This window comes from Lytechinus pictus, unplaced genomic scaffold (genome assembly GCF_037042905.1).
Source record: "Lytechinus pictus isolate F3 Inbred unplaced genomic scaffold, Lp3.0 scaffold_20, whole genome shotgun sequence".
Lineage (NCBI taxonomy): Eukaryota > Metazoa > Echinodermata > Echinoidea > Temnopleuroida > Toxopneustidae > Lytechinus > Lytechinus pictus.
In genome coordinates, this window is record NW_026974141.1 from 6,416,477 (window position 1) to 6,440,870 (window position 24,394).

Here is a 24,394-nt window from a genome sequence, read left to right on the forward strand (position 1 = left end):
CTGATGACAGATTTTCGGAAGATACTGGTCTTTCTGAATGCACTTGCACGAGAAATGTTGTCCATGCCATGCCCAATCAAAACAAAGCTTGGAAAAAAACGAACACAAACGGAACACACATACACACATCACACCCATACCTGCACTCCATAATTTAAATAACAGTTACAACATGTACATGATGACCACAAATCATCGGGGAACACCTAATGTATATCTGACAATCCACATTTTGCACGATATTGATATGTATGTATAAGTCAACACATTTAATCCCATCAGTTTAAAGGAATAAAATATTTCAACATATTGATAAATCCTTATCCCTATCATTGATTGATCTCAAAGCAAGATATAACCAGTTAATGCCATGTCTTGAGATAATGTAAACAGTCACGTAAATGAAATCATCACATGGTTGCAAATGCACGTTGATATTAATTGGCAAACTATCGTCGCGACCCTAACTACTGTTGCCGACCCTAACGAGCCGACGCGTCGGCTCGTTAGGATCGGCAGCGTGTCCTGAAAACTGAAAGGCCAAGATAACTTCTGATATCCACAACGCCTGAAATCGGATCAGATTCACCAACAAGTCACACAATTATCATCACTTGAAAAGAGTAAATCCATGATCTAGATCAGTTAGCTTCGGTAATTACATTATTTATAATCATAATACCACTCCTTATCATTCTAGAGGGGTTACCTTTTTACCTTTGCACAGTTTTCAACTTTGTTAAACCAAAAAGTTTTGGGACTGCAGTTCCAACGGGCAACAAATGTATTCAAGCAGATGTTAATCTCTCAAGAAGCACTACAGCAAGTACGGCACTAATTTTGCTTTTGATGTCATCCATTCGAAGCCACCAGTTTCATGTGAAAATCCGGTGAGTGATTTTAGGAAATAATCATTTGTGTTAATGTTTCATAATTGAAATGAAATATTAATGGATAAAAGATGAAATTTGAGCAAATAGTATAACATCAATACCCAAGCAATAGTTGCGCCAAAAAAAATTGCCAGATTCTATCAAATAACCTTTGATTAGTGAAACAGTAATAGTTTTACCTTTTCTAAAATCCAGATTTGACACTTTTCCAATCGTTCCCCTCAAATGAAAATAAAAAATGCGTTCATTAGAATAGTGTTCTTCATTATTGTATATGTCAAATCAGTAGCCGCTCACGACCAGTCTAGTAAATTTGAGTAATATTTTAAGAAACGTTGCATCATTTATTTTCGCATGCCCCCGAAAGAGTGAAAAAAAAATAAAAATACAAATAAATCAATAACTGAATGAATACATAAAATAAATTAAAGCATACGTACTGCTCATAACCAGACCAAGATGCAGCGAGAAAGAATTATCATCACAAATGCATACTACCCCTTGTAAATGACTTATAGGTACGGGGTCATACGGGAATCTCCCCATTTACAAGTCTGGCCGGGCAAGGTGCATGCCTGGCAATTTTCTGCATGTGGCATCGAATGTGTTTCAAAGGGAATACGTTTGCTCAGCTGTTACTTCATCTCATTTTAGATATCCGGGACTAAAATAACATTTAAATTGTATAAGGCTATGTTTTTTTTTCAAACGTCTCACCTTGTTTGTGGCATCTGGAAATTCTGAAATATATTTGGCAATTGAGTAAAGACACAGCCTTTTGTGGTGAAATGAATAATATGCATTTCTTGTGTTTAATTTACATCTGGGCAATATGGCAGATATGTGCAACGGTAATTACCACTTGTGCTCCCTTTAGACCTAAAGACACAAGCTCACCGGGATGTATACAGAGTGAACAAATACAAATTCATGACTCCAAACGGCGAAATAAAAGTTGATATCTCCGACTCCAGAATAATGATCAGGTCCGCCACGGAGCCACAAACTGGCATTTCATCATCATTTCTCGTAAATTTAATGGCGTCGGTTGATATTGATTGTACCTTTGAATGTCTTCGCTGTAAGAGCACAATCTTTACCTCTGTTTATGATATGTTACAAATATGAAAGCCTCAGAATTTAATAATTGGTCAAACGATGACCATTCAGCCAAAGGCATCTTCGAAATGTCTGCACATATTCTTTTTCTTCCTGCGTGTTTTTGTACCCATATATAGCACATGCCAAAGTTGAAGACCTGACCTCTGAAGACATTTGAAGTTAACAAGACCTCTGAATGTTGACCGATGTCGTTGACCCATAATACTGAGCAGCTACGTGTAAGTCAATATTTTGGTAAATAAACCTGCTATAGTACTGGATAGGAATGACTTCATTCTTTCAATAATTTGTATAATTAGCACAATATGAATCTAGAAACAGCTAACATTCCAAAATCTCACCTGGTTTGTGGCATACGACGAATGCTTGGAATTTGGTTGTGTATAGAGTAAACGTGCAGTTTGTTGTGTGCAATTCTGTTATGCACTTTAACTCGAGGGTCATAGTTACCGAACTGGTATTTTATCATCGTCACATTTCATGAGTTGCCATTACGTTTCAGACAAATGTTCGGAATATGCTGATATTGACTATTACAATTGCTGCAGGTTAAAATGCAGTGGTTCAATTTAGAAGAACCTTCATTAACGTAGATCAAAAATGATCGTGGAAAAGGCAGATTTTTCGTAAAGGATGAATTTAAATCATGTTTGCAATATACAGGTTTCAGATGTCAAACCGTTCATTATTGCATCTATGTAGGAAGGGGGGGGGGGTCTAACTAATATATTAACTATTATATCAACAATTGTTTTGTCTAACCATACGCATATTAATTGTAAGACTGGCTGGTATTCGTAATGAAATTAATCCATAAACATTTCTAAGATTGAAAATGCGGTTATGAGGAGGGAAGTTGCTCAGTGTGTTAAAAGAAATCGTCATACATTTTGAAGGCGGGAGACGGAAGCAGAACAGAAGGGTAACCCAGAGAACCAAGATGCCATACCGGATCGTGTTAAAAATGTTGGTCACGTTGATGTCTACAAAGCCTGAATAATGATCAGGTCCGGAGACGAGCTGCACACCCGATTGTTTGTAACACATCCAGTAAAAAGCGTAACATCGGTCTATCTATTTATATTTACGAACTTGAAATGAAAAAAAGGACAAAATTGTTTCCTGATGAGTCTTGACATCTTGTGTTGCTGATCGAAAATACAGCGGTCAAGCAAATACATTTAACACCCTTCTCTAACTTTACCGCACGGTTCTGTCATCGTTGACAATATGGTATATATCAAAATTTCAAATGTTGAGTATATTGATATTTTTTGGTTTTGTAATATGATTACGTCATACTCATTTGAGCTGTTGTTTGATATCAACGTTTGGCTTGGTTCATGCTATACCTACCATATGCCTTGGTTTTCAGTATCCAGGTTTATATAAGAAGAATTTTTGTTTCATTTCTCCATCACACAGTTTAGATACGTCACTTTTTAAAATCAATGTATGAAACTGAATGATATCTGGAGGAGAAACTCTTTGTTTAAGCAAATAACGGCGAGCCAAAAAAAAAAAACATTAATCTTACGATTTATGTTGTCCCAAGATTGTCGTATGTGCAATTCAAGGCACTTATTCTTAAGTCGTTCATATTGTTTTCCCTTTTTTCTACAGTTGCACAAATTGTGTTCCACGCCTCACGAGAGTATTACACACACCTTACGACCGCCAAGAGCAGTTCGTATTGTATTTTGTGACAGAGCCATTACTCAATAGTGATTATATAAGGGTCTCAGTATCTTTCATTTTAAAAACCTCACCTCGTTTGTGACATCTGACAAATGCTTGGTATTTTGATGAATATGTAGTGAACGAGCAGCTTTCGTGTTTTAAATCACGTAAGCGCATCTTGTCACTTTCGTAATAGGGATCGTGGTGCTGAATTCAACGACATTCACCAAGACTGCGACATCTGAGTAGAGCAACCACAAAAATCTATCGCGCTACTGGCCCAATATGCCCAGTAGACCTTCTGATATTCCGTGCATCCACAGTTTAGGCTAATTTCTTGACTAGATGATGTAGTAAGGATATTTTGCCTATTAAATAAGGCAATTTAGAAGGGTCACCATCTTGATGTTTGGAAATATGTTAGGGGCAGTTTTTATGTTTCCTTGTCGAAGATGTATCCCAGGGCATTGGTTATGGGGCTTTAGTTGCAGTGTAACGTTGTGCAAGATCCACCGTCACCAATTAAGCGCTTCTGATTTATTTTACCTTGTGTTTGGATGACAAATTAACATTATAAGTAGAATACAACACGCTTCTCAGTCGTTCAATTAACACTCTGTCACGTCCTCCCACCTTTTAATCAGAACCCTCCTATGCAAGTGTGTAATGACCTGCTAGTATACATCAAATAATTTACGATGCATTTTTTTAATATCAAACAAGAAATTGATCCAGGGACCTTGAGATAGGGGACAAACCCTTTCGCACCCCCACCCTCGGGACATCTCCTTCCGTTCAGTCGTTATCTCTTTAATGGCCCCCATTATTTTTAAAACCAGTTATCGCCCTTGCTTTAATATAATAACACAATATTCTTTGCATAAAAGACATCTCACCTGGTTTGTGGCATCTTATAAATGCTTGGTATTTTAATGTTATGTACTGTAATAAGTGAGCAGCTTTAAGGATTCCAATCCCGTAAGCGCAACTTGTCACTTTTGTCATAGTGATCGCGGTGCTGATTTTAAGGATATCCCACCAAAGAAGCTTACCCGTTTGAAGCGATGTTGTCAATGTACAGTTATTGCAAGTGTTTCATGTAAGAGCATGCTAGTTATTTTATGTGATAAAATACGTCTCACCTAGTTTGTGGCATCTTATAAATGCTTGGTATTATTATGTACTGTCACGAACGAGCAGCTTTAAGGTTTTCAATCCATTAAGCGCAACTTGTCACGTTGGTCATAGTGATCGCGGTGCTGAATGTAAGGATATCCCACCAAAGAAGCTTACCCATTTCAAGCGATATTGGCCATATAGAGTAGGCCCTACTGGAAAGTGTTTCATGTAAGAGCATGCTAATTGTCTTATGTGAAAAAAAATGTAGTTCTCAAACATTTAAAATCAAGGAAAGATGTAATACTGACAACTTGTTGGCACCAAATTTCGATAACTTGCTTCCCTCTGCAAACCATTATTCCACAATTTTCATAACATTTCCCAACAAGAAGTTTACCGACTGTTCATTTGACTACAAGGTGAACGAAGAGTATTTTGCCAATCAAAGGCTTACGTAGCGTTATTTGCTGGTTTATCCTGCCAATACAGTAACAAAAACATAGCACGTTGTTTAAGCCTGTCACTCTTTCTTACAACAGGTTGTTCAAACTTTTTTGTAATTGTTTAAACTGTTTAAACAACTTGTCTTAAAAGTATAAGCAGCTGTTCAAAAATGTTAAACAACTGTTTAATAATGTTTAACAGTAGTTGTTAGAGTGACAGGCTTAAACTGCACGCTGAAAATTTTAAACAGTGTAGTTTATTTGATAAGTAGTAAGTATGGAACAACATATATCGTGTTTTCAATCTTGAAAGAGCATCAAAGCATTTTTGCAAAAAACACGGTGTACTGAATTCAACTATGTTCCACAAGATCTACGTGAATTAGATATTACACATACCTTGTGTTCGATTGGCAAATAAACGGATACAGTAGTGTCACCAGCCACAATACTCCAGAGACTCCCTCGCTCTGAAAGTTTGACTGCTAAGAATCGGCATTTCGTCAGGCAAGCACTTTAAACGGAATATTAGCCATGTTAAACCGAATACACTCTGTTACCGCTCTTTAGTAACCCTTAAAAAAAGTCTCACCTGGTTTGTGGCATCCTATGATACATAGATGTAGGAACTATCAGACCTGACATAGCATTTTTCTGGCATTGCAACGATAAGCGCAACTCAATGCTAATGTCATACTGTACGAGCGGCTATAATCAAGATATTGCTACCACTTGAGCTCCCCGAAACCAAACGTCATAAGCGTTATTGCAGCAGTAAGTAGGAAGACCAGAATGAGAATAGGGAAAGCAGCCAATGTCTACTTCCTTAGCGCATAATTGAACATTTATCTTGGAATGCAGAATTTGATCAGGTCCTTCGACGAGCCGCAAATTAGCATCATATTAAAAGTAACCCAACCTTCAAGCATGAATGTCAAATCAGTTCTTTTTTTGTCCACCACATTCTTCCATCTAAAATATTTTATTGAAACATTTATGTTTCACAATTTAATTTGGGATATGAACTGCTCTGCTTAACACGGAACTGGTCACAATAGATCAGGTTGGATACAGTTACCAAAAATAATAATCGAATGAATATCAAACAAATTACGATATATAGAGATTATAATTTTGATTAACATGTATTCATGTATTCATTATCTTTAATTCATTTATTATAATTTTTATTAGTTTTTTAATTATTATTATCATGGGGGTACCAAATCGCATGAAGAATTGAAAGACTAGCAAGACTTATACAAGTAACGGAGAAAAAGATAGGACAAATGTGTATTTTCTATCCCCATTGTTTAAATTTTTGCATAAACGCCTCACCTGGTTTGTGGCATCTGACAGAGATATTTCGTTTGTCGCTGATATGGGAGAGCCCATTCGGTGGTCAACAAATCGTAAGCGCAACCATCCACTTTTGTCATACTGCGCGTGCTGTCAAATTTAAAGGTATCCCATCATTTGTTTTTAGTTAGAATCTTCAGTATACTGAACAAACATCTGCAAATCCAAGTCAAAGTAATTTTGAGTGTTGGTTACAATGCATGTAAGTCACTATTTTATCAAAACATTAAAACTGATCAGAACGTAGATCGTGCAATATAAACTTATAAATGCATTCATGGACTACGCCGGTGGAGAATCCGGGATTAAATACGAGTAAAGGTCGATAATAAGGTAGACCATTTCTTTATCCCATGTTAAAGTCATAGCTCACATACATTTGTTATATCTTGAGGTGATTTACCATCGCATATTGCAAAAATATAATCATTTGATACGAATTAGGTGTTGAAGTGAAATGCCTAACACTGTGCAATCGCTAACGCGTACAAAGGAATGATCCAGAATAGCACAGGACGACATAAGGCTCGGATCTCATAGGGTGCTACTTCATGAATATTTCTGTTCTACCCCGTCATGCCGCAGACACAAAACGACGCCAGAGTAAACGTGCATGCTCAACTTCCTTACACATTCTCATATTTTCAAAATCTAGGTTATCTTGCAAAGTATAACATGAGGTAAATAGTTGAGTTTTTGAACGGTGAAAATATATATAACGTATTACGACCATCTATTATTTAGATAATATCAACAATATAATACAAGATGAAATTACTTCTTTTTAATGTATTTACCCCAAAACAACTCACATACTTTATATTTTTTTCCCGTTGGCTTTGATTTTGCTAGAACGAGGAGGATCGTAGTCTTGTTTTTGTAACATTACCTGGATATGATGGCTGTGCAATAGACGAGTTCGTAGTTACCCGACGGACAAGTTTATTAATATATGTTTTTTCCTATCAGGAAAGGCTAATTTCAAAGCAATATTTTTGTGTAAGCATGCCTGAAAAATATAGCAGGGCGCAGAAAATGCATAGACCATTTAACTGTAGCAGCACATCAGTGGACACTTAATGAAGGTATTTCTACCCTGAATGAAGTGAGATGTTGCTAGTACACTGTTAAAAAAAACCTGATTTTACAGAAAAAAGAAAGAAGATTTTGCAAAAAGCAAAAACAGAATCATTCTGTAAATTCATAAAACAGGAATTTTTCTGCAATTTAACAGAACAGGTCTGTTTAAAAAGGGGAAAAGGATGTTTTATTAAAGGAAATTTGTAAGGTTCCATTGACACCAAATACCAATTTCCTGTAAGATTACGCAATCTTGTAAAATTATAGGTGTTCTCGAGACTCTGCTGCAGGAACTTCTTTTATTCTAAGGATTAATTTTCTAAGTGTATGTACTTGGTCAACTGATAGGACCAAATTTGTCGCATTATTTCTGTCCTGCGGATTTATGAAAAAGTGGAAGAAAGAAAACAATTGAAGAAATAATGTCACGAAAGTTAGAGCATATTTATTGAATACTAAACAACAATGTCATTCGAGTTGAAATAACCTTAATCATGCCCAGAGTGGAATTTCGAACTTGTCCATTTGCCATTTTGAACTCTACCCAGCCTGTGTACTGATCAGGTCCCCAGACGAGCCGAAAAAATGAATCACTTGAATAACTGTCATCTTACTGAAGAGTCCCCTTCCCAAGATGTTTTCAAAACCCTCTTTTTAATTCAAATTTGCCCCCACCCTAAAAAAAATAATAAATAGAACGCAATGCAGGTGTATGATATTGCACAAATGGTAATTATTAAATCAGCATAAGCATAAGTATACCGGTATGTTGGGATATTGGAAAGAATCCTGTTATTGAAACGACAATAAATTATGTTCAGTCGATATATGATGTTTGTTCCCCTTATTTTCTGTCTCTATCCATTTCCATATTCCAATTTGTCCCCCCTCTCCCGTTGATTCTCGATCCTAAATTTCTTCCCCTCTTAAATTTCCAAGTTTTTTTTATCTTTCAACTGTTTTTCCTCCATATTTTTTTCACCCCTCCTCTTCCTCCATCCCAATATTATTTTTTCTCTGTTTCCCCTTCCTTTTCTTTCCCTATCCTTCTAAGTTTTCTTCTTCCTCTTTTCATCTTCTCTTTTGGTCCCGCTTCTTTAAAACAAGAAGATAAAGAAAATTAAGAGACAATATGTTATCCTGGGGAAATGGTTGCCCGTCCAATAATTGAACAAACTATTTTTAACAGTTTCTAATAAATCTTTGATCTATCTATGCCTGATAGTGCCAAGCTGTTCCGGTCATATTCATTTCATCTTTCCATTTCCTTCTCTTTTTTTTTTTTTTTTTTTTTTTTTTGGGGGGGGGGGGCTCCCGACACTTGTTTCAGATGCGAGTAATAATAAATATTCCAAGTTGACGTGAATTCTACGAATGGCTTGGTCCTACGAAACGAAAATGTGTGGAATCTTATTTTCCCACCTAAAACGTCATGAATTTCATGGTTATGGCAGCAAATTCGAAAGATCAGTAACGATTTATGACACGTGCGTGATTTTTTATTAAGCTACCGTGGCTTTATGAATGCACTCGAACCAGCGTGGCCAGTGAAAGAAATCCAATTATGCCAGAGGAGCAGCGAAATTATGCTAAATCGCGAAAAATTATGCCAAACCGTTTTGGACCCTAGGATTTTCCACAGGGGGGGGGGGGGGAGGGGGGGCAAAACCGTCAAAAAATTTGACAAGCCAAAAAAAAAAAAAAAAAAAGGTCTTCAATCAGAAAATAAAGGATTTCGTATCAGAAAAAAATTGACAAGCCCCAAATTCTGCTGAAAGGGTCGAAATTATGCCAGAAAAAAAGTATAATTATGCCAGAATTATGCCAGGCATAATGAATTATGCTGAAAGGTTCGAAATTATGCCAGAAAGCATAATTATGCCAGTTCTGGAAACGTTGACCCGAACTCCATTATAGATGCGAACCATAGTTCAGAACAGTGACCCGAACTCTCCGATCCACCAATAAATATGAAGGCACGCCTTTGTTTTGGTCGTAGAGGGAGCTATTTAGAATAGATTCTTCGGTATTTTGACAGAAATTAAGACTTGCAGGAAAGACGAACAAAAGAACGGTGGCATCAATGGGCCTTTGATGGCGGCCGTTCCTTTAAAGACGAGGGAACGTTGGGCGGGAAAGCCGAAGCGAAAACCCGGATGCGGTAAGAACGATAAAGAACGGTGCATGGACTTTTGACAAGCTCCCTTAATAATTTCATCATTTCTTGATGAAGGCTTAAAGATAAAAATTGAATAAATAATTGTCTGTCTACAGTTGTTTCATTTACCATATACTTTGCTTTTTGTCATGTGTTAGCTTGACGTACATGTATCCTAAATACTTAACAGGTCCGTTGACGAGTTTAATGCCCGCTTTATTTGGTTACTATATTATCATGATTATATTTGGATGACATCAGCTAACTTGACGAAATTCGACACAAAGAACCTTTATAACAATCGAAATATGCCAAAGCATGAATCTCCATGGTCAAAGCAACTTCTGCGGAAAATCTATGAAAGAAGGATTGTGGTATTAAAAAGGAAAACACAAAAAATCGCTCATCCCCCCGAAAAAAAAAATAAAAAAATTAAAGAATACACTGCAGCTTAAGAAATAAATCTTTTACAGCAATGCACATATGGACATCTTTTAAAGTAACTTGAAGAAATGTAATATCAATCTTTTTTGATGGCATATTTTGCTTTACTCACAATCGGAAATATTTCAAGAAATCCAAAAGTCTGGTGAGAGATTTAAATTACAAGTTTTGAAGACGAGCAAAATTTTATTCTACTTCCATTTGCTAGCTTGACCTGGACCAAGCCTGAATACTAATCAAGTCCGTAGGTGAGCCCAATTCCTGCCGCCCTTTTGGTGTGGTGTTAACTCAAATCTGCCCGCATTGACTTGACATTGAAATAGCATGAATAGTGAAGTTTGATAGTAAACGATATATATTGTGTGAGCACTACGGTTAGATGAATTAACAATATTACGAAAAGGGATATCTTAATGGTGGAGAATTGATGCTGAAAAACAACGGAAGTTAAATGATGCGTTTTACTGGAATTGAGGCTATTTTTGATTTGCAATTTCCAAATCCAAGTTTTGCCGGTTACAGGAACATCTCAACCAACAAAAAAAATTTCAAACAGTTGCAAGAAAACAAAACAGTTAATTAAATGAGATTAAATACAAAAGGTACGTAGACCTCAATGCACCAATTAGCAAGGGTTGGTTAATTCCTTTGCATTTTTTTATACTACGATTTTTTTTATTTGTTTTTTAACCGATGGTTAATGGTTATGCCAGTGTCACTATAAGGACATCAGAAAGAATTGCTTTTATGATTTACTAATGCAACTGAATGGTGAATTTGAATAAATCAGATTTTTTGTAACGATAAGTCCATTAGTGATGACTAGAACTAAATGAATTCATCCCACCCTCATGGAGTTTGGCAATGAGAGACCTTAGTGAACATCAGTTGGATAAAATACAAACAGAAGCAGGATCGTTTTAATATGCATTCAATTAATTTATTGTAGATAATATGTCTGTAGCTTGAAAAAAAAATACAATAACATAATGATAAGAAATACACATTTGTGTTTTGTCCATTAGGCATCAATATACCCTTATGTTCTATATTGATATATATTCTGAGTATACATACGTGTATAATACACAGTGGTTTGAAATGAATTAAATTTGAACAACATTTTACAGTAAAATCATGACAAATTTATACGCGCCTACTTCAGTTATTTGATTTTACCCCCATTATAATTGGAACAAGTAAGACAAATATGAAAACACGAGTGGGAGAGTGCTAATAACTTTCGTGAAAATCGATGATATTTTCACATTTGTTATTGTTTTTGTTTGCATAATCATTATGAACAATATTATGAATATAATTAAACAAAAGACAGTTTTGCTGAAATTTCATGTATTCGTATTATTAATAACTATCATTAATTGCCATATGATCTACCTCTACTAATACCACTTTCATTATTATTATTATTAACATTATTAGTATTATCATTATCTTTATTTTTATCACTGTGTTATTATTATTATTATAAACGTTATTATTGTTGGTATAATTAAAAAAAATTATTACTGTTGATATTTTATTTCAATTGCTATTATTTATCTTTAACCCCAAATAGGTAAATTAAGCTATCCACAAAAATCTCAAAACATTAATCTTTCAACGATTTTCTTTCCGAGACTAACCATCAGACTTCGGCAGAGCAAGTAGTGTCTATCTTGTAATGAATTAAAAGAGTTATAGATAATTAATCAACCAGCTCACCCTTTCTTTAATATTACCAAAAGACCATTTAACTTGAATAAACTGAGTAGAGAGAAGTCAGAAACGTATCGGACACCGTGAATATGGTGAACAAAATGCACTATCAGACGTGTATTTGTTAACAGTACTCTTTTTTAATCAATGTCTTAAACTTTGCTTATTTGTGGATACCATAATCACTAGTTTAAACATTTATTTCATTCGATGAGAAACACGGTTTGGAAAAACTGGGGGAATCACTCTTTTACTGTTTGTTCGAATGACAAGGTTACACGGGGCATTACTCTCCATAATGTCCACCAACATTCATAGTTATAAAGTACTTAATTGTAGGTTCAGTAAATACATTTTCTTCGCATTAGTATAACTATTAGTTGCATTTTAGTTCCGATTTCCGAAGCAATAATAAAACAAGAACATTAAGGAGAGTGAAAACAAAATATTTACATAGTCCCAACCGAAAAAAATGAAAGTCCTTCATTGAATCTACTAGAGCGTGTTTTCCTCACAAAAGCATGCACCCCTCCTCTATCTCTATAAATTGATTGAAATCATTATGTTGCGTCAAGAATAGCGTTTGCAATTGGATGCGTAGACAATGTGGATACACCTATAACTAAACCAAGCAATTTTCGCTTGAGGACGAAACGCGAATTTACCAAGTAGGGCGAATTCAGGAGTCCAAAAAAGAAGGCAGCAATTAACCTTATTCGTGTCATGTACAATTATTATTTCAAATCTAATGTAACCGCATACATCATGAATCACAACGGATGGAAAAAAAAGATTTGCCAATTGTAATTTTAAATAAATTGATAAAGGTATCGGATTCGGTTATTCGTACTTCTTCTCACATTAAACCCCCTCAAGCTGAAAATTTAAGAAAAAGCTGAACGTTGGCCAAGTCTATACCGATTTTTAAAAATACATTATTCATTATTTTGTTTAATCTTCTCTCATTAATAAGACATAATTTTGCAGTATCCACACATACCCTTATTTTGTGCCTGAATGTATTGTTTTATTGGATAAAAGCACAAGACGCCATGATATTGTTAAACTTGCTAAGCCTTTAAATCTTCGAAATGTAAACAAATTACGAATTGTCACAAACATAAAATCAACTAATGCCCACTCCAAAGTACCTATGAATTGGTCTTTTTTTCTCTTTCGTCCTCATATTACTGTGGCCATTAACCAGGAGAATACGTGTTTATTTTATTCCAAAGGATGAATAGCTAGTGCGTTTTTTTTTTCTTTAGAGATTAGCATTCATATTTACATTACAATTGGATAAATTGATCACATATTTATAACATATGTTTTTTGCGTTTATTCTTGAATATACACATAACTTATTTGAATCTTATTTCATATACATATACAATACAGAGACATACAGTTAAATACGAAAAGAACCCTTGGTAGTAATCGTACGGTGACATTGCCTTCTGCTAAATTATGTATTTCAAAGCATAGAGGAGGTCTACAGCTAAACTAACCGTACACTGCAAAAACACCGGTGTTGATTTAACACCAGCCCGGAATATATGTATGTCCACACCAGAGAAGTGTTAAACTACACCAGTTTGGTTTTGGTCTAACACCAGATAGGTGTTTATACAACACCAATTAGTATTAAAACAGCATGAGTTTGATTCCAAACTGGTGTTGTTTCAATACTTCTCTGGTGTGGACATATATAGAGTCCGGGCTGGTGTTAAATCAACACCTGAATTTTTGCAGTGTAATGTTAAAAAATCATTTGTGGCGTATCTTCCTACAACATGCACAATAGAGATTTATAACCGTGTTACAGATTAAATACATTGTAAGTTTTGTTTTGAATAATTAATTTGGGAAACTAAGTTTAAACGTTTTTCACTCTACAATCATATAAGTTCCGTACATCCACACACACTTACTCATATACACTATGGTGCATCAACTTTATATGTTTCATAATATATATTAGTTATACATGTAGGAGAAATTTCCTGGACGTAATAATTAGGAAGCGAACAATAAAGCAATATATTAATGGGGGGATTATGGTTTAATAAATAACTTTCACTATGAAATTGCCATAGGTCTTACATTTTCCACAAACGAACGCATACTTCACTTTGCAGAAAAATAAATAGACCTAGGTTGCACAATGACATGGATACACAAAAACATCCCTTCTCACAAATCCAAAGCTTCCGGATATTAAACAGTAATTAAAAGCTAAGCAAAATATAAATATTATCAACACAATGTAGTTAGAAGATCTGGAGATGCTTCAATTGTATACACAAATCGAAATCACTTAAGTTTCTCTCTACAAAGAGGTGGTTTCAGTTCACGCAATTAATTCAGACTGGTTTTTCGTAGACCTCGTAGCTGGGGCTTGGATCTCCGTTTTGCTTGAGGTAAGGTTCAACGTAGAGGGATTGTTCACCAGCAACATAGTTTGCATATCCTTCAGGAACTTCAGGTAGCGGTCCTCTTTCTCCTTTCCCATTGATCTCTTCTTTTGATGATGATACCAAGCCATAACCACGACTGAATAATACAAATGAAGAAACATGAAACGAGTAACAAAATGAAGAAAACAAATACAAACAAAAGAAAAAAATTGTCCGTCCATCTGACGGTAAATTGCCAACTTGTCCACTCATTTTACGGTCGACCTTATACCATGTAGTATAATGCCATTCTGTCCATCAACATTTTTTCTATCAACCTTTTGGTCCGGGAACCATTTGGTCCAATAATCACTTTGTCCAATCACCAGTTTGTCTATTGCAATTTCACAATATTTTGCAATATTGCAGTTAGTCTAATACTCATTTTTTCCCATTCATTTTGACTTAGTCAAATTAGACCTAATGGTACATGGACTAAATGGTCATTGGACCGATTTGTTATTAGACGAAATGGTGAGTGGACGAAATGGCAGTTAGAACCTTTGGAGGGTGGACGAACTGATGGTAGACCAAATTATATTAGACGAGTTTGTTATTGTACGAATTGGCATTAGACCAATCAGAAATAAGCTAACCCATCTTACCTGTCCGTAACAGAATTACTCAGACGGATGGTATATTAAAATCTAATATAATATTTTAGGTTTTACCAATGAAAGCCGATGCTATCTCTATAAAGGTAATCAAACATGGCAAAGTGTCAAATAGGACATTTCTTAGTAGGTCCACGGTCTGTATAGTTCCATCTTCCACCCCCCGTTCCCTCCCTCTCTATGGCAATGTTTATCTATATTATGTTCTCGTTATTAGCGTTGCTGTATACAAAATGTTCCACGTATAGGCATGTGATGATAATAAATAGATTAATTAATTAATGAATTAATTAATCAATGAAAAATAAGGGATAACTTGAATGAATTGCATTACGATATTTTGTAATTATTTGGAATTGCCGGTTGCAATTCAATTTAAAATTATTTATAATTGACATTCAATACATTCCAGTTGTCCTTTAGACGTCATCGTTATATTCAATGTATCTGCGATTAAGGTAAGATTTCATAAAACCATCCAAATATGTTACTGAATGTAGAATTTATTATCGAAATTTACAAGTCACAATTTCAGTGCCCACCAAGCTGTATTTCGTGTCACTTTTCATTGGGACAAATCTTTTTTTTATTGTCAATTCTAAATTGTCGCCAGGAGCATTGGGATGTGTTCTATATAATTTATAAATAGCTAAACTTTACCTACATACCAACATAGGTGTGCTTTAAAATATAATTAACCAGACTAAATGTGCTTATACTGATGAGGGTAAGATGTTGGTGTCGACAACATACATGTACTTTTTGAAAGACTCACTTTCTCACAAAAATGAAGAACATCGCCAAGCTCATAAGAACAACGATAAACAAAATGACGGCTGTTACAAGGAGGCCAGTGATAAAGAATTCTCGTTTGCTAGTTCCGTTGACTTGGTTTATTATGGGTGCTGGAGCTCCAGGGTTTTCATCTGTATGATAATAAAGGTCATATTGGTATCAGACAAAAAAAAAATAGATTCTGAATTGAAAAAATATGTAATAGTGACGATGGAAATTATTAATATTTTATACCGGATTACATAATGTATAATATGTATGATATATATTTTATCCGTATTCACATTGGAAATATATATGAAACTAATGATACGAACGTCGGCGACAAATTATTATACATATTGTATACTCACACACTTGTCAAATCTTGGTTCCGAATAGTTACAGCACGGATTTGTAAAAATATATATATATTTATAGAAATGCGTGTAGATCTATCATGTTATAAAGTATACAAATTGTTGAAAAAAATAATGCAAAATAAATAATGTGTATTATGGTCAAAAGAGAAATCAATTTACCATTAGGTGCTGGGCGGGTTGGTGAGCACATTATGGGCTCCCCACGCCACATGCCATCATTACTGCATTCCCACACAAACCAATCAGGGTCGTCGTAACATGTGACATTGACTTGATCGCCAACCTTGTACCGAGATTTGCCAGCTCGAATGGATGAGGCACTCGGTATTATAGGTGGATTGCAGTCTGTAAATAAAAAAGTGGGAGATACAACTTATCAATGGTCATGGTTCCATTGGAGGAAAGTTTGACCGATGTGTTATTGAAAATTATTACCCCATAGTAAATAACGCAGACAACTTCAAACCGTTGAATGCGGGGACAGGCTAGGGTGACATACAGCTAATGAAACCCTTCTGTTATGCAGTATAAGATCTCAATGAAAAACTATCAATTTACGATTTAAAACCCATATAAAGATTTGGCAGAGGTTCAATCATATCAAACTTACACAAGTGTACTGATCGATATATCACTTAATTCAGACCTACTCTTAACAAAATATTGTTAATTGGTTTTCCACGTTTGCATGTAAAGAACTTTGTGAAAATTTGTTGTCAAGCGGTGCACCCCCCCCCCCCCCCATTCACACACACCTCGCTAAAATGTCATATTTCAAGGTTCAAATCAGAGATTTATTTTGTACACTTATCTATGTCCAAGCTCGAAACTCTTGATTATTTTTGTGTTTGAACGGGTTATTGAGTGGGTGTCGATGTGGGTAGGCATATTATCTATCTTGTTAGTCAAGACGTTATGCATTTACGTAATCGCGCCGCCGTCTTAGAGGCTGAAGCCATTGCTTTACAGGAGTTGGTGCAGCTGGCGTAACTCTAACAGCGGCTGTTTTCGCGTATTTCTATATCCTCTGAAGGAAGTCTTTTTTAATATAAATTATATTCATCTTATGATCTTACCGACGACAGGGGCACTGCAAACAATGTTTTGCCCCATCCAGGTTCCATTCCTACATGTCAAATTGAACCAATCGGAATCCTCATTACACGTAACGTTGATGTTGTCACCATTTTTGTACGACAGAGCAAGGTTGTGGACAGATGAGAAAGGGGGCAGCGCCGGAGCATTGCAACCAGTAGGAGCGGACACAGGAGCTGCAGAGGAAAAGTTTGAGGATACAAATACCATTGAGTAAAATATTCTTTATCATTTTATCATACTTTTATTGGGTTTTTTAACGTTGCATACTAACAAATATGTCGGCAATAATTAAGACAGAGACCAATCTGGAGTAATGTTAGAACAATCACATTAAGACACCGCGCAGACACATGAAACAAGGGTTAATTTATTTATTTTCTGATTGTGCCAAAGGCTAGCAAAAGAAACAAATCAACTGTAATGGTAGAATAACATACTAACATAAATGAAAAAGAAAGGAAGAAAAAAAAGATGATGAAGAGGGAGAAGAACAACAAAATAGGATCCACATATACATTTTTGCCATAGCGCACACTTACAAATCCCTAATAAAAATAAAAAGGAATAGTTTCAAATACTTTATATATTCTTTAAACTCAGTATAAAAATGCAATCTTCTTTGCACCAGTTAGCTAACTCTATTTTGACCCGTAAAAATGCATTTATTTCAATAGAAAAAAATATTACTTAAATGATGATGATGATAAGAATGGTATTAATGGTACGAGCATTATTGACCATTATTGACAAAACAATTTGAAATTTTTGATAATAATAAAATGATAACGATAATAATAATGATAATTATATAAATAATACTTATGATGATAGTGATGATGATGATTTAGATGATAATAAAAATAATGATAATGATTATAATAATAATGCAAATGATACTGGTAGAAGTGATCGTAAATCTGTTAACAATAATGATATCAATGATCACAAATAAGAGGATTGTCATTAATATCTGATAATCATAAATTTAACCAAACTCGGGTGGTCACGTGTATGACATTAAGTGCAATTTTAGAAATACAAAGATATGATTAAATTGAAGAAGTTGAACACAAAACATTATATAAATCGTCACACCTTCACTAGAGATATGGACATGAAGGAGGTATGACGTGTAGGGGGCGGTTGTCATTAGTTGATGACAAAGAAAAAAAAATTGTTCAACATCAATCAATTATTCATTAAACCACATTACTTTGGAAATAATATTAACTCATTATCAAGCAATACCTTTTATCACGTCATGCTCATGTTCGAAACTTTATTTTTTTATTTGGCTAATAGTCATATAATGATTATCCCACGTTTTTTCAGTATATCTCTGCAATGGTAGATCCATCGTCTATTTGGATATCAAGCTGGCCAAAACTACCCAGTTTGAGAAGCATGAGGGACACTGTCCATTACTGATATGACAGATTAAATTTAATGTGGTTTTAAATGTGTTCATTGTACATGATATAGGCATATAGATATATAATATATATATATATATATATAATTATGAATATATTTATAAGTATTTTTTAAAACGACTGGTAACATTGGTTATTTTATGTATGTGGTTCTCGTTCTTTTACATGAGGGATCACCGTATGAATAATGGAATTGGCATTCTAATTAAACATTATAAAGAACACTCACCGGCTGGTTCGGGACAAACCACGACAGGTCCGCTCCACAATCCCTTGTTGTGACATTGCAAATTGAATGCCTCATTAGTGGTATTGCATGTGACGGTCACTCTTGAGCCAAAATCATAATTACGTTCAGCAACGTTGACCCAGGAGTGGTGAGGCAAATAAGGGGCGCTACATTGTATGGATCCTGAAAGAACAATTTAAAGAAGCATTTACATATTAACATGTTTTGGGAAATATGCCGTGTTCATAATCAACATGAATACATGCCAGATATTTGGTCAGAATTTGGCACATTCCACATCCTTCCTTTTTGCAGCCACCACGTATTTTCGACTGTATTACCTATTAGGGCATTTGGAAATGTGACCCTTTTTTCTCAAATATCAAAACTACAATTTAGTCATTTTAACGTATTCCCAGTCTTTAATTATTGCTTTTGGACATTGATAAGGTAAATATTGAATTTTTGTATGAATCAATTTATTTGAAGATATGTTCTTTATTACAGATCGTGAAACTATTAGCGTTTAACAGTTGATAAATATTTCAACTAAACATTATTAAACAAACTTTAAAAGGGGCACTGATTATTGCATTGTCATTTCATTTAAACGAATCAAATAATTTTAGAAAAGTAAAGGTGAAGAGCAAAGCCGTATTTATATACATATAAAAATATATATTGAACAAGTACATTGATTACCATAAACATATATCGACATTGCACTAACAATCAATTGACCTGTTGCATGAAAGAAAAGCTACGATTTGTTTTTTTCTTGTTTTATTAACATATTTTTTTTTCATGGGGGGGAACCACAGGCAAAGTTTTATGCACAGGCGCCTTATTTGACAAAGTGACATCGACAAATGCACGCATTAAAAATATGCTAGGTAGTTGTTTTTGAATGTTTTTTTCGCAGGCAAAATCATATTACTAAGAACCAATGACCAGCTGGAAACAAATATGAAAATGAGTTTCCTTTCCCGGACAATAAACGCCACATACATATACATATATATATTTTTGGGGGGCTATTCGTTGCTCCTACTGAAAATGTCATTAAAGAGTGACACCAAATATACACGTATTCAAAATACTGAGACTGATTTTATTAATAAATATACCACAACAATATCCATAACAATGAGACAACATAGTAACGTAAATTTCGATGATAAACAAATACTTGCAATGAGCGTGCCACTCCATCATATTAATGATGAATGCATGGAGCTATTAATAGCTCTATGATGAATGTAAAACATAATTGTTTTTCATGTTATGTACAGTATTAAAGGAAAGCAGCAATGGAGCGTTCTGTCTATGAGAGAACGTCTCAATGAGATTGGATTAATCTGATTAAGATTTAGAAATGACTGTAAAGGAAGCGGACGTCGAAAGTATGAATTAATATTCTTGTACATTGAAAGTTGAATCACAGTAGGAATGTTGAATTTCGTCAAACATATTGAATTGCTAAACCTGTCTCGCGTTAATAATGCAGATGATTACAAGTGTACTCATACAATAATTATAGAACCATGTTTATGAGTTATCATTGAAATTTATGACAGTTTAAGTTGTACACAGTCCCTTTCAACTTCACCATTGACATGTCTGGTATTATTGCACTTTATGTTCTTTTCATTTCCCGCTCACCAAGTGCATCCCCGAAATCTGTAGTGAGAATATAGTCTGTCGTAACGGGCGATGTTTAACTAGATGGAACTTCTTTCGTAAGCTATTCTTAACGAAATGTAATTTGCGAATTAAAGCACTGATACAGATGAAATCAATGGAAACTGAGAAAATTACTGAGTCTTTGTTGCTTCCTAAGCAGCAGCCACGTGAGTAGAGCCAAGTACTAATTGCAGTATCAAGGTACATAAAAACACAGCAAAGAATACTTTTGCTGGCCTCTTCAAATGCATTATTTTCATAATATCATCGTAAAATCTCCCCCATCTTGGTAACAAATGGTTGGTGTTTTCTTAGAAGTCCAGTCACAACGAAGATGTTTAGATGGTGTTCAGTGCATGCCATGCTCTCTTACTTCTTGCAACTGTAGGCGTGGTGTAGGTGGAGTTGTGAGGGGGATGTCTAATTTTCCAGGCTAAGAGTGCGAGGGAATTGTCTATGAAAAGAAGCGAAAAAAAAGAAAACTAGTCTTGAGCAGTGATCTATGTTGAAAAGGAATATGAATTAGCTGTGGATATTAAAAGCAAAAAACTATTACACTTACCGTGACAACAAATGCCGACCTTTTGTCAAACTGGAGTTACATCCTAAATAAGCAATAGTAGATAAGCGTATATGATTCTATGATATCAAATTAATGACAAACAATACAGTGTTTCAATTTTATAGTATTTTAATTTATTTGTTGATATTTTTGCTTTGAGTCGTATTTAAGATTTGAAATTGTTCTTGCAATGCAATTACTAGATGTTTTAATTTTGTTTTATAACTTAAGAACCCTTGAAGTAATAAATACTAGAATAAACCGATTATTTAAATCCATCTCACTATCAAATTGCGTCATTACAGAGTAAGCAATATTTATTTTCGTCTCAGCAAAGTCCAGGTGGTAAGGCTTATCTATATTTCAATATTTCTAAATACTGCTATAGGGATAAGCCGCTTTAAAGGGGGGGGGGGGGTGAACTGTGTGTGGTATCTCGTATACTGTGTGTTATAAATACATAGTCTTAAAATATACTTTTTATCAGATACCTACTAATACTACAGAGAATACATTGACCTATAATTGTATATGTATAGAGAAACTAAAATCTTTTGAGAGGAAAAGTAAATGTTTTGCTACGTGTTAACACAATTATTGCGGTATAAATGTATTGTGTAGTTAATTGAAATTGTTATCATTTAAGTGGGTCTATATTACCAGACTACACTGGCATTATGGGTCAGGAAACTTGCCAGGTATGAGTAGTTGGAGACCCTATATGGCGCTATTGGTTCGCTTCTGCATTAATATTTCAGTTGTCCAGTTAATATGTGCTGCTTAATTTGCCTCCTGAGTGTATATGACTCAATTCAGTTAATTCAAAACTAAAATACATCATCGCATTGTAAAATATATAATTTCTCTACATTCATAAATTGTTCCAAGGTACTATCCTTAAATTTCAATCAGACAGCCTTTCAGAAGAAACTTAAATTCAAATCAAACCGTCACTTAAATGTAATATCATGTGCACATTTTCTACAGCATATCATATTTACAGATCTACGTCATATGGAATGCAACAAAGGAAACTCAAGTTATAATGCCACATAAACATTGAAAAAATAATCACCATCATCACCCAGTTCGAGATGTATATACATTGGATTGAAGAAGTATAACATTAAAATATAATAAAAATGAAATCATTGGGTTCCTACCTTGGATGAACTTCCCATGTCTGTGTGTCACTTGACGTCTTTGAAGTTGCAAAGACAGTGACGAAGCTCGATCTGGGCAACAAGGTATAACGATGTTGTACTTTCGCAAGACGTGTTCAGCGACTTTTTCACGGTGAGCCGAATGTTCGACAAGCAGAGCTGAATATTTTTTCGAAACTATGTTCTCTTTTCCATGTTTACATGGATAGGTCGACCCCACCCAATCCGCCCCCTCTCTCTTTCATTGTCATTATCACTCTTACGTGCAAACTCACTCTTACATACTCACTCTTACGTACACACATTATCGAGGCTCCTGCCTTACAATATGGACCTCACCTGGTTTGTGGTATCCCACGATTACTTGGTGTTTCAATGACACTGTATCGAACGTGCAGATTTGGTTAACTCGAAAATTATCCACGAACTTCGATCAGTATACGACAAGAAATTATTCAAATTATTATTTCAGAAATAGTACATGCGGCGGTATCAGTCAAATCCACATTTTACTCTACCTAAATTTGTCGGAATTTACATTTCTTGAAGAAAAAAAAAAACATTATGTCATGTATGTTGCATCAGTATTCGCAGAGTAGAATAAAGCTGAATGACTGAGTTTAAAGACTTCGCAAACCGACGATCACGTCAATATGACAAAAAGGGAAAGGAATCACAATTACAAATGTTAAATACATTTCATGGCGTATTCACATCTCATTATTACGTCTTGCCCATAACAGCACTAGCTTCTGCCGAGCCTCTTTATTTTTCATGATTAAACTGATATTTGGATCAAATAATTTCATCAGTATATACAACGTATGATAGGACTCCATTACTTTAAACTGGCTATGAAATGGACTGAACGTAAAGTATCTTTTTTAATGTTGCATTTTCATTCATGGTTGGCACGTTGTATATCACGTATATTCTTTAAACGTCCTAAATATTGTCAGAATAAAGAGGGTGGGGGTGGGGTTGGAATGCGTATGTTGCAAGTAGATGGATGATTAATTTAAGTGGGTCTGATTCATTTCTTGACATACATGGCTTACTGTAACCTTGCGTTTTTAAATCAGAGCTTCTATCTACAAGTATTGTGATGTTATTACTGACCTTAGTGCGATTAGATATCAACGGTTGATAAAATGAAATCGGTTAGAAAAACACATATGCAAGCTATAACAGTATTGATATTGCATTTGAAATAAATTATAGAATATCAATATAAATCTCTTCCGAACGCCTCACCTGGTTTGTGGCATCCGACAAATGCTTGGTATTTTTCTGACAATGTACGAAACGTGCAGCTTTGTGAATTTCTCCGTAAGCGCAGGAGTGCACATTGCCATTTTTTCTCAGAGTAATTGTCATTGAACTAATGATACATGCTATATTTCACTGTTCTTATAACAGGGCAAATGCTCATGAACAAAATTAAAAAAATGATATATACATTTATATAGAGTTTTATACTTCTTGTTTCTAGGCGCTTTGTATTGTACTTATTATCACCCTGGCAATACGATCTATCACTGTTCCACACATAAAATGCATCATCTCCACTCCCTGGAGAGCATCCTGAACCTACATCCGTTTTTATCGGTGCTAATATGCCAATCTAATCACATTGAATTCTGCATCACATCGAGTCACATTTAACATCTTGGTGGAGAGTGGCAAACGTTGATATTTGACTTGATAAATGCTATTAGCGCCAGGTGAGATGCGAGCCCTCGACCTTTGGTTCAGAACCTCGGAGTCAAGTGATTCAACCACTACACAATGACATCTCTACAAAATGGTTATGTCTCTGTGTGGACTTAGATCAGACATCCAAGAAACTAACGGTAGAGCCTCGTGAATAACCTTGAATTCCCTTTCAAAAGCCGAATACATGCATCTTGGTATCATGGATGTATCACGAGTGGACCAGAGTCACCACCTGAGGGCGATTATTTTGTCCAACTTTTGAAAAA

At 34.9% G+C, this 24,394-nt stretch overlaps 1 protein-coding gene across 1 annotated transcript; it reads right to left on the bottom strand.

Annotated features, from left to right (window-relative positions):
- Positions 1 to 12,143: 12,143 nt before the first annotated feature.
- Positions 12,144 to 23,722, bottom strand: LOC135157849 (uncharacterized). The gene is made up of 6 exons (XM_064114902.1): positions 23,667 to 23,722; positions 19,005 to 19,187; positions 17,321 to 17,515; positions 16,404 to 16,589; positions 15,863 to 16,013; positions 12,144 to 14,570 (listed from the first exon to the last, which is right to left on the bottom strand). The coding sequence occupies exons 3-6, from the start codon at positions 17,355 to 17,357 to the stop codon at positions 14,381 to 14,383; spliced, it is 564 nt and encodes a 187-aa protein (XP_063970972.1). The 5' UTR covers positions 17,358 to 17,515; positions 19,005 to 19,187; positions 23,667 to 23,722; the 3' UTR covers positions 12,144 to 14,380.
- Positions 23,723 to 24,394: the final 672 nt, after the last annotated feature.

What these genes read in the sequence shown, in the direction of transcription:
- LOC135157849 (XM_064114902.1), bottom strand. Translation starts at nt 17,357, where the DNA reads ATGGGGCAAAACATTGTTTGCAGTGCCCCTGTCGTCG. An exon ending in AACCCGCCCAGCACCTAATG is followed by an intron (nt 16,014 to 16,403) that starts GTAAATTGATTT and finishes ATTATCATACAG; the next exon opens with ATGAAAACCCTGGAGCTCCA. An exon ending in TTCTTCATTTTTGTGAGAAA is followed by an intron (nt 14,571 to 15,862) that starts GTGAGTCTTTCA and finishes TGTATTATTCAG; the next exon opens with TCGTGGTTATGGCTTGGTAT.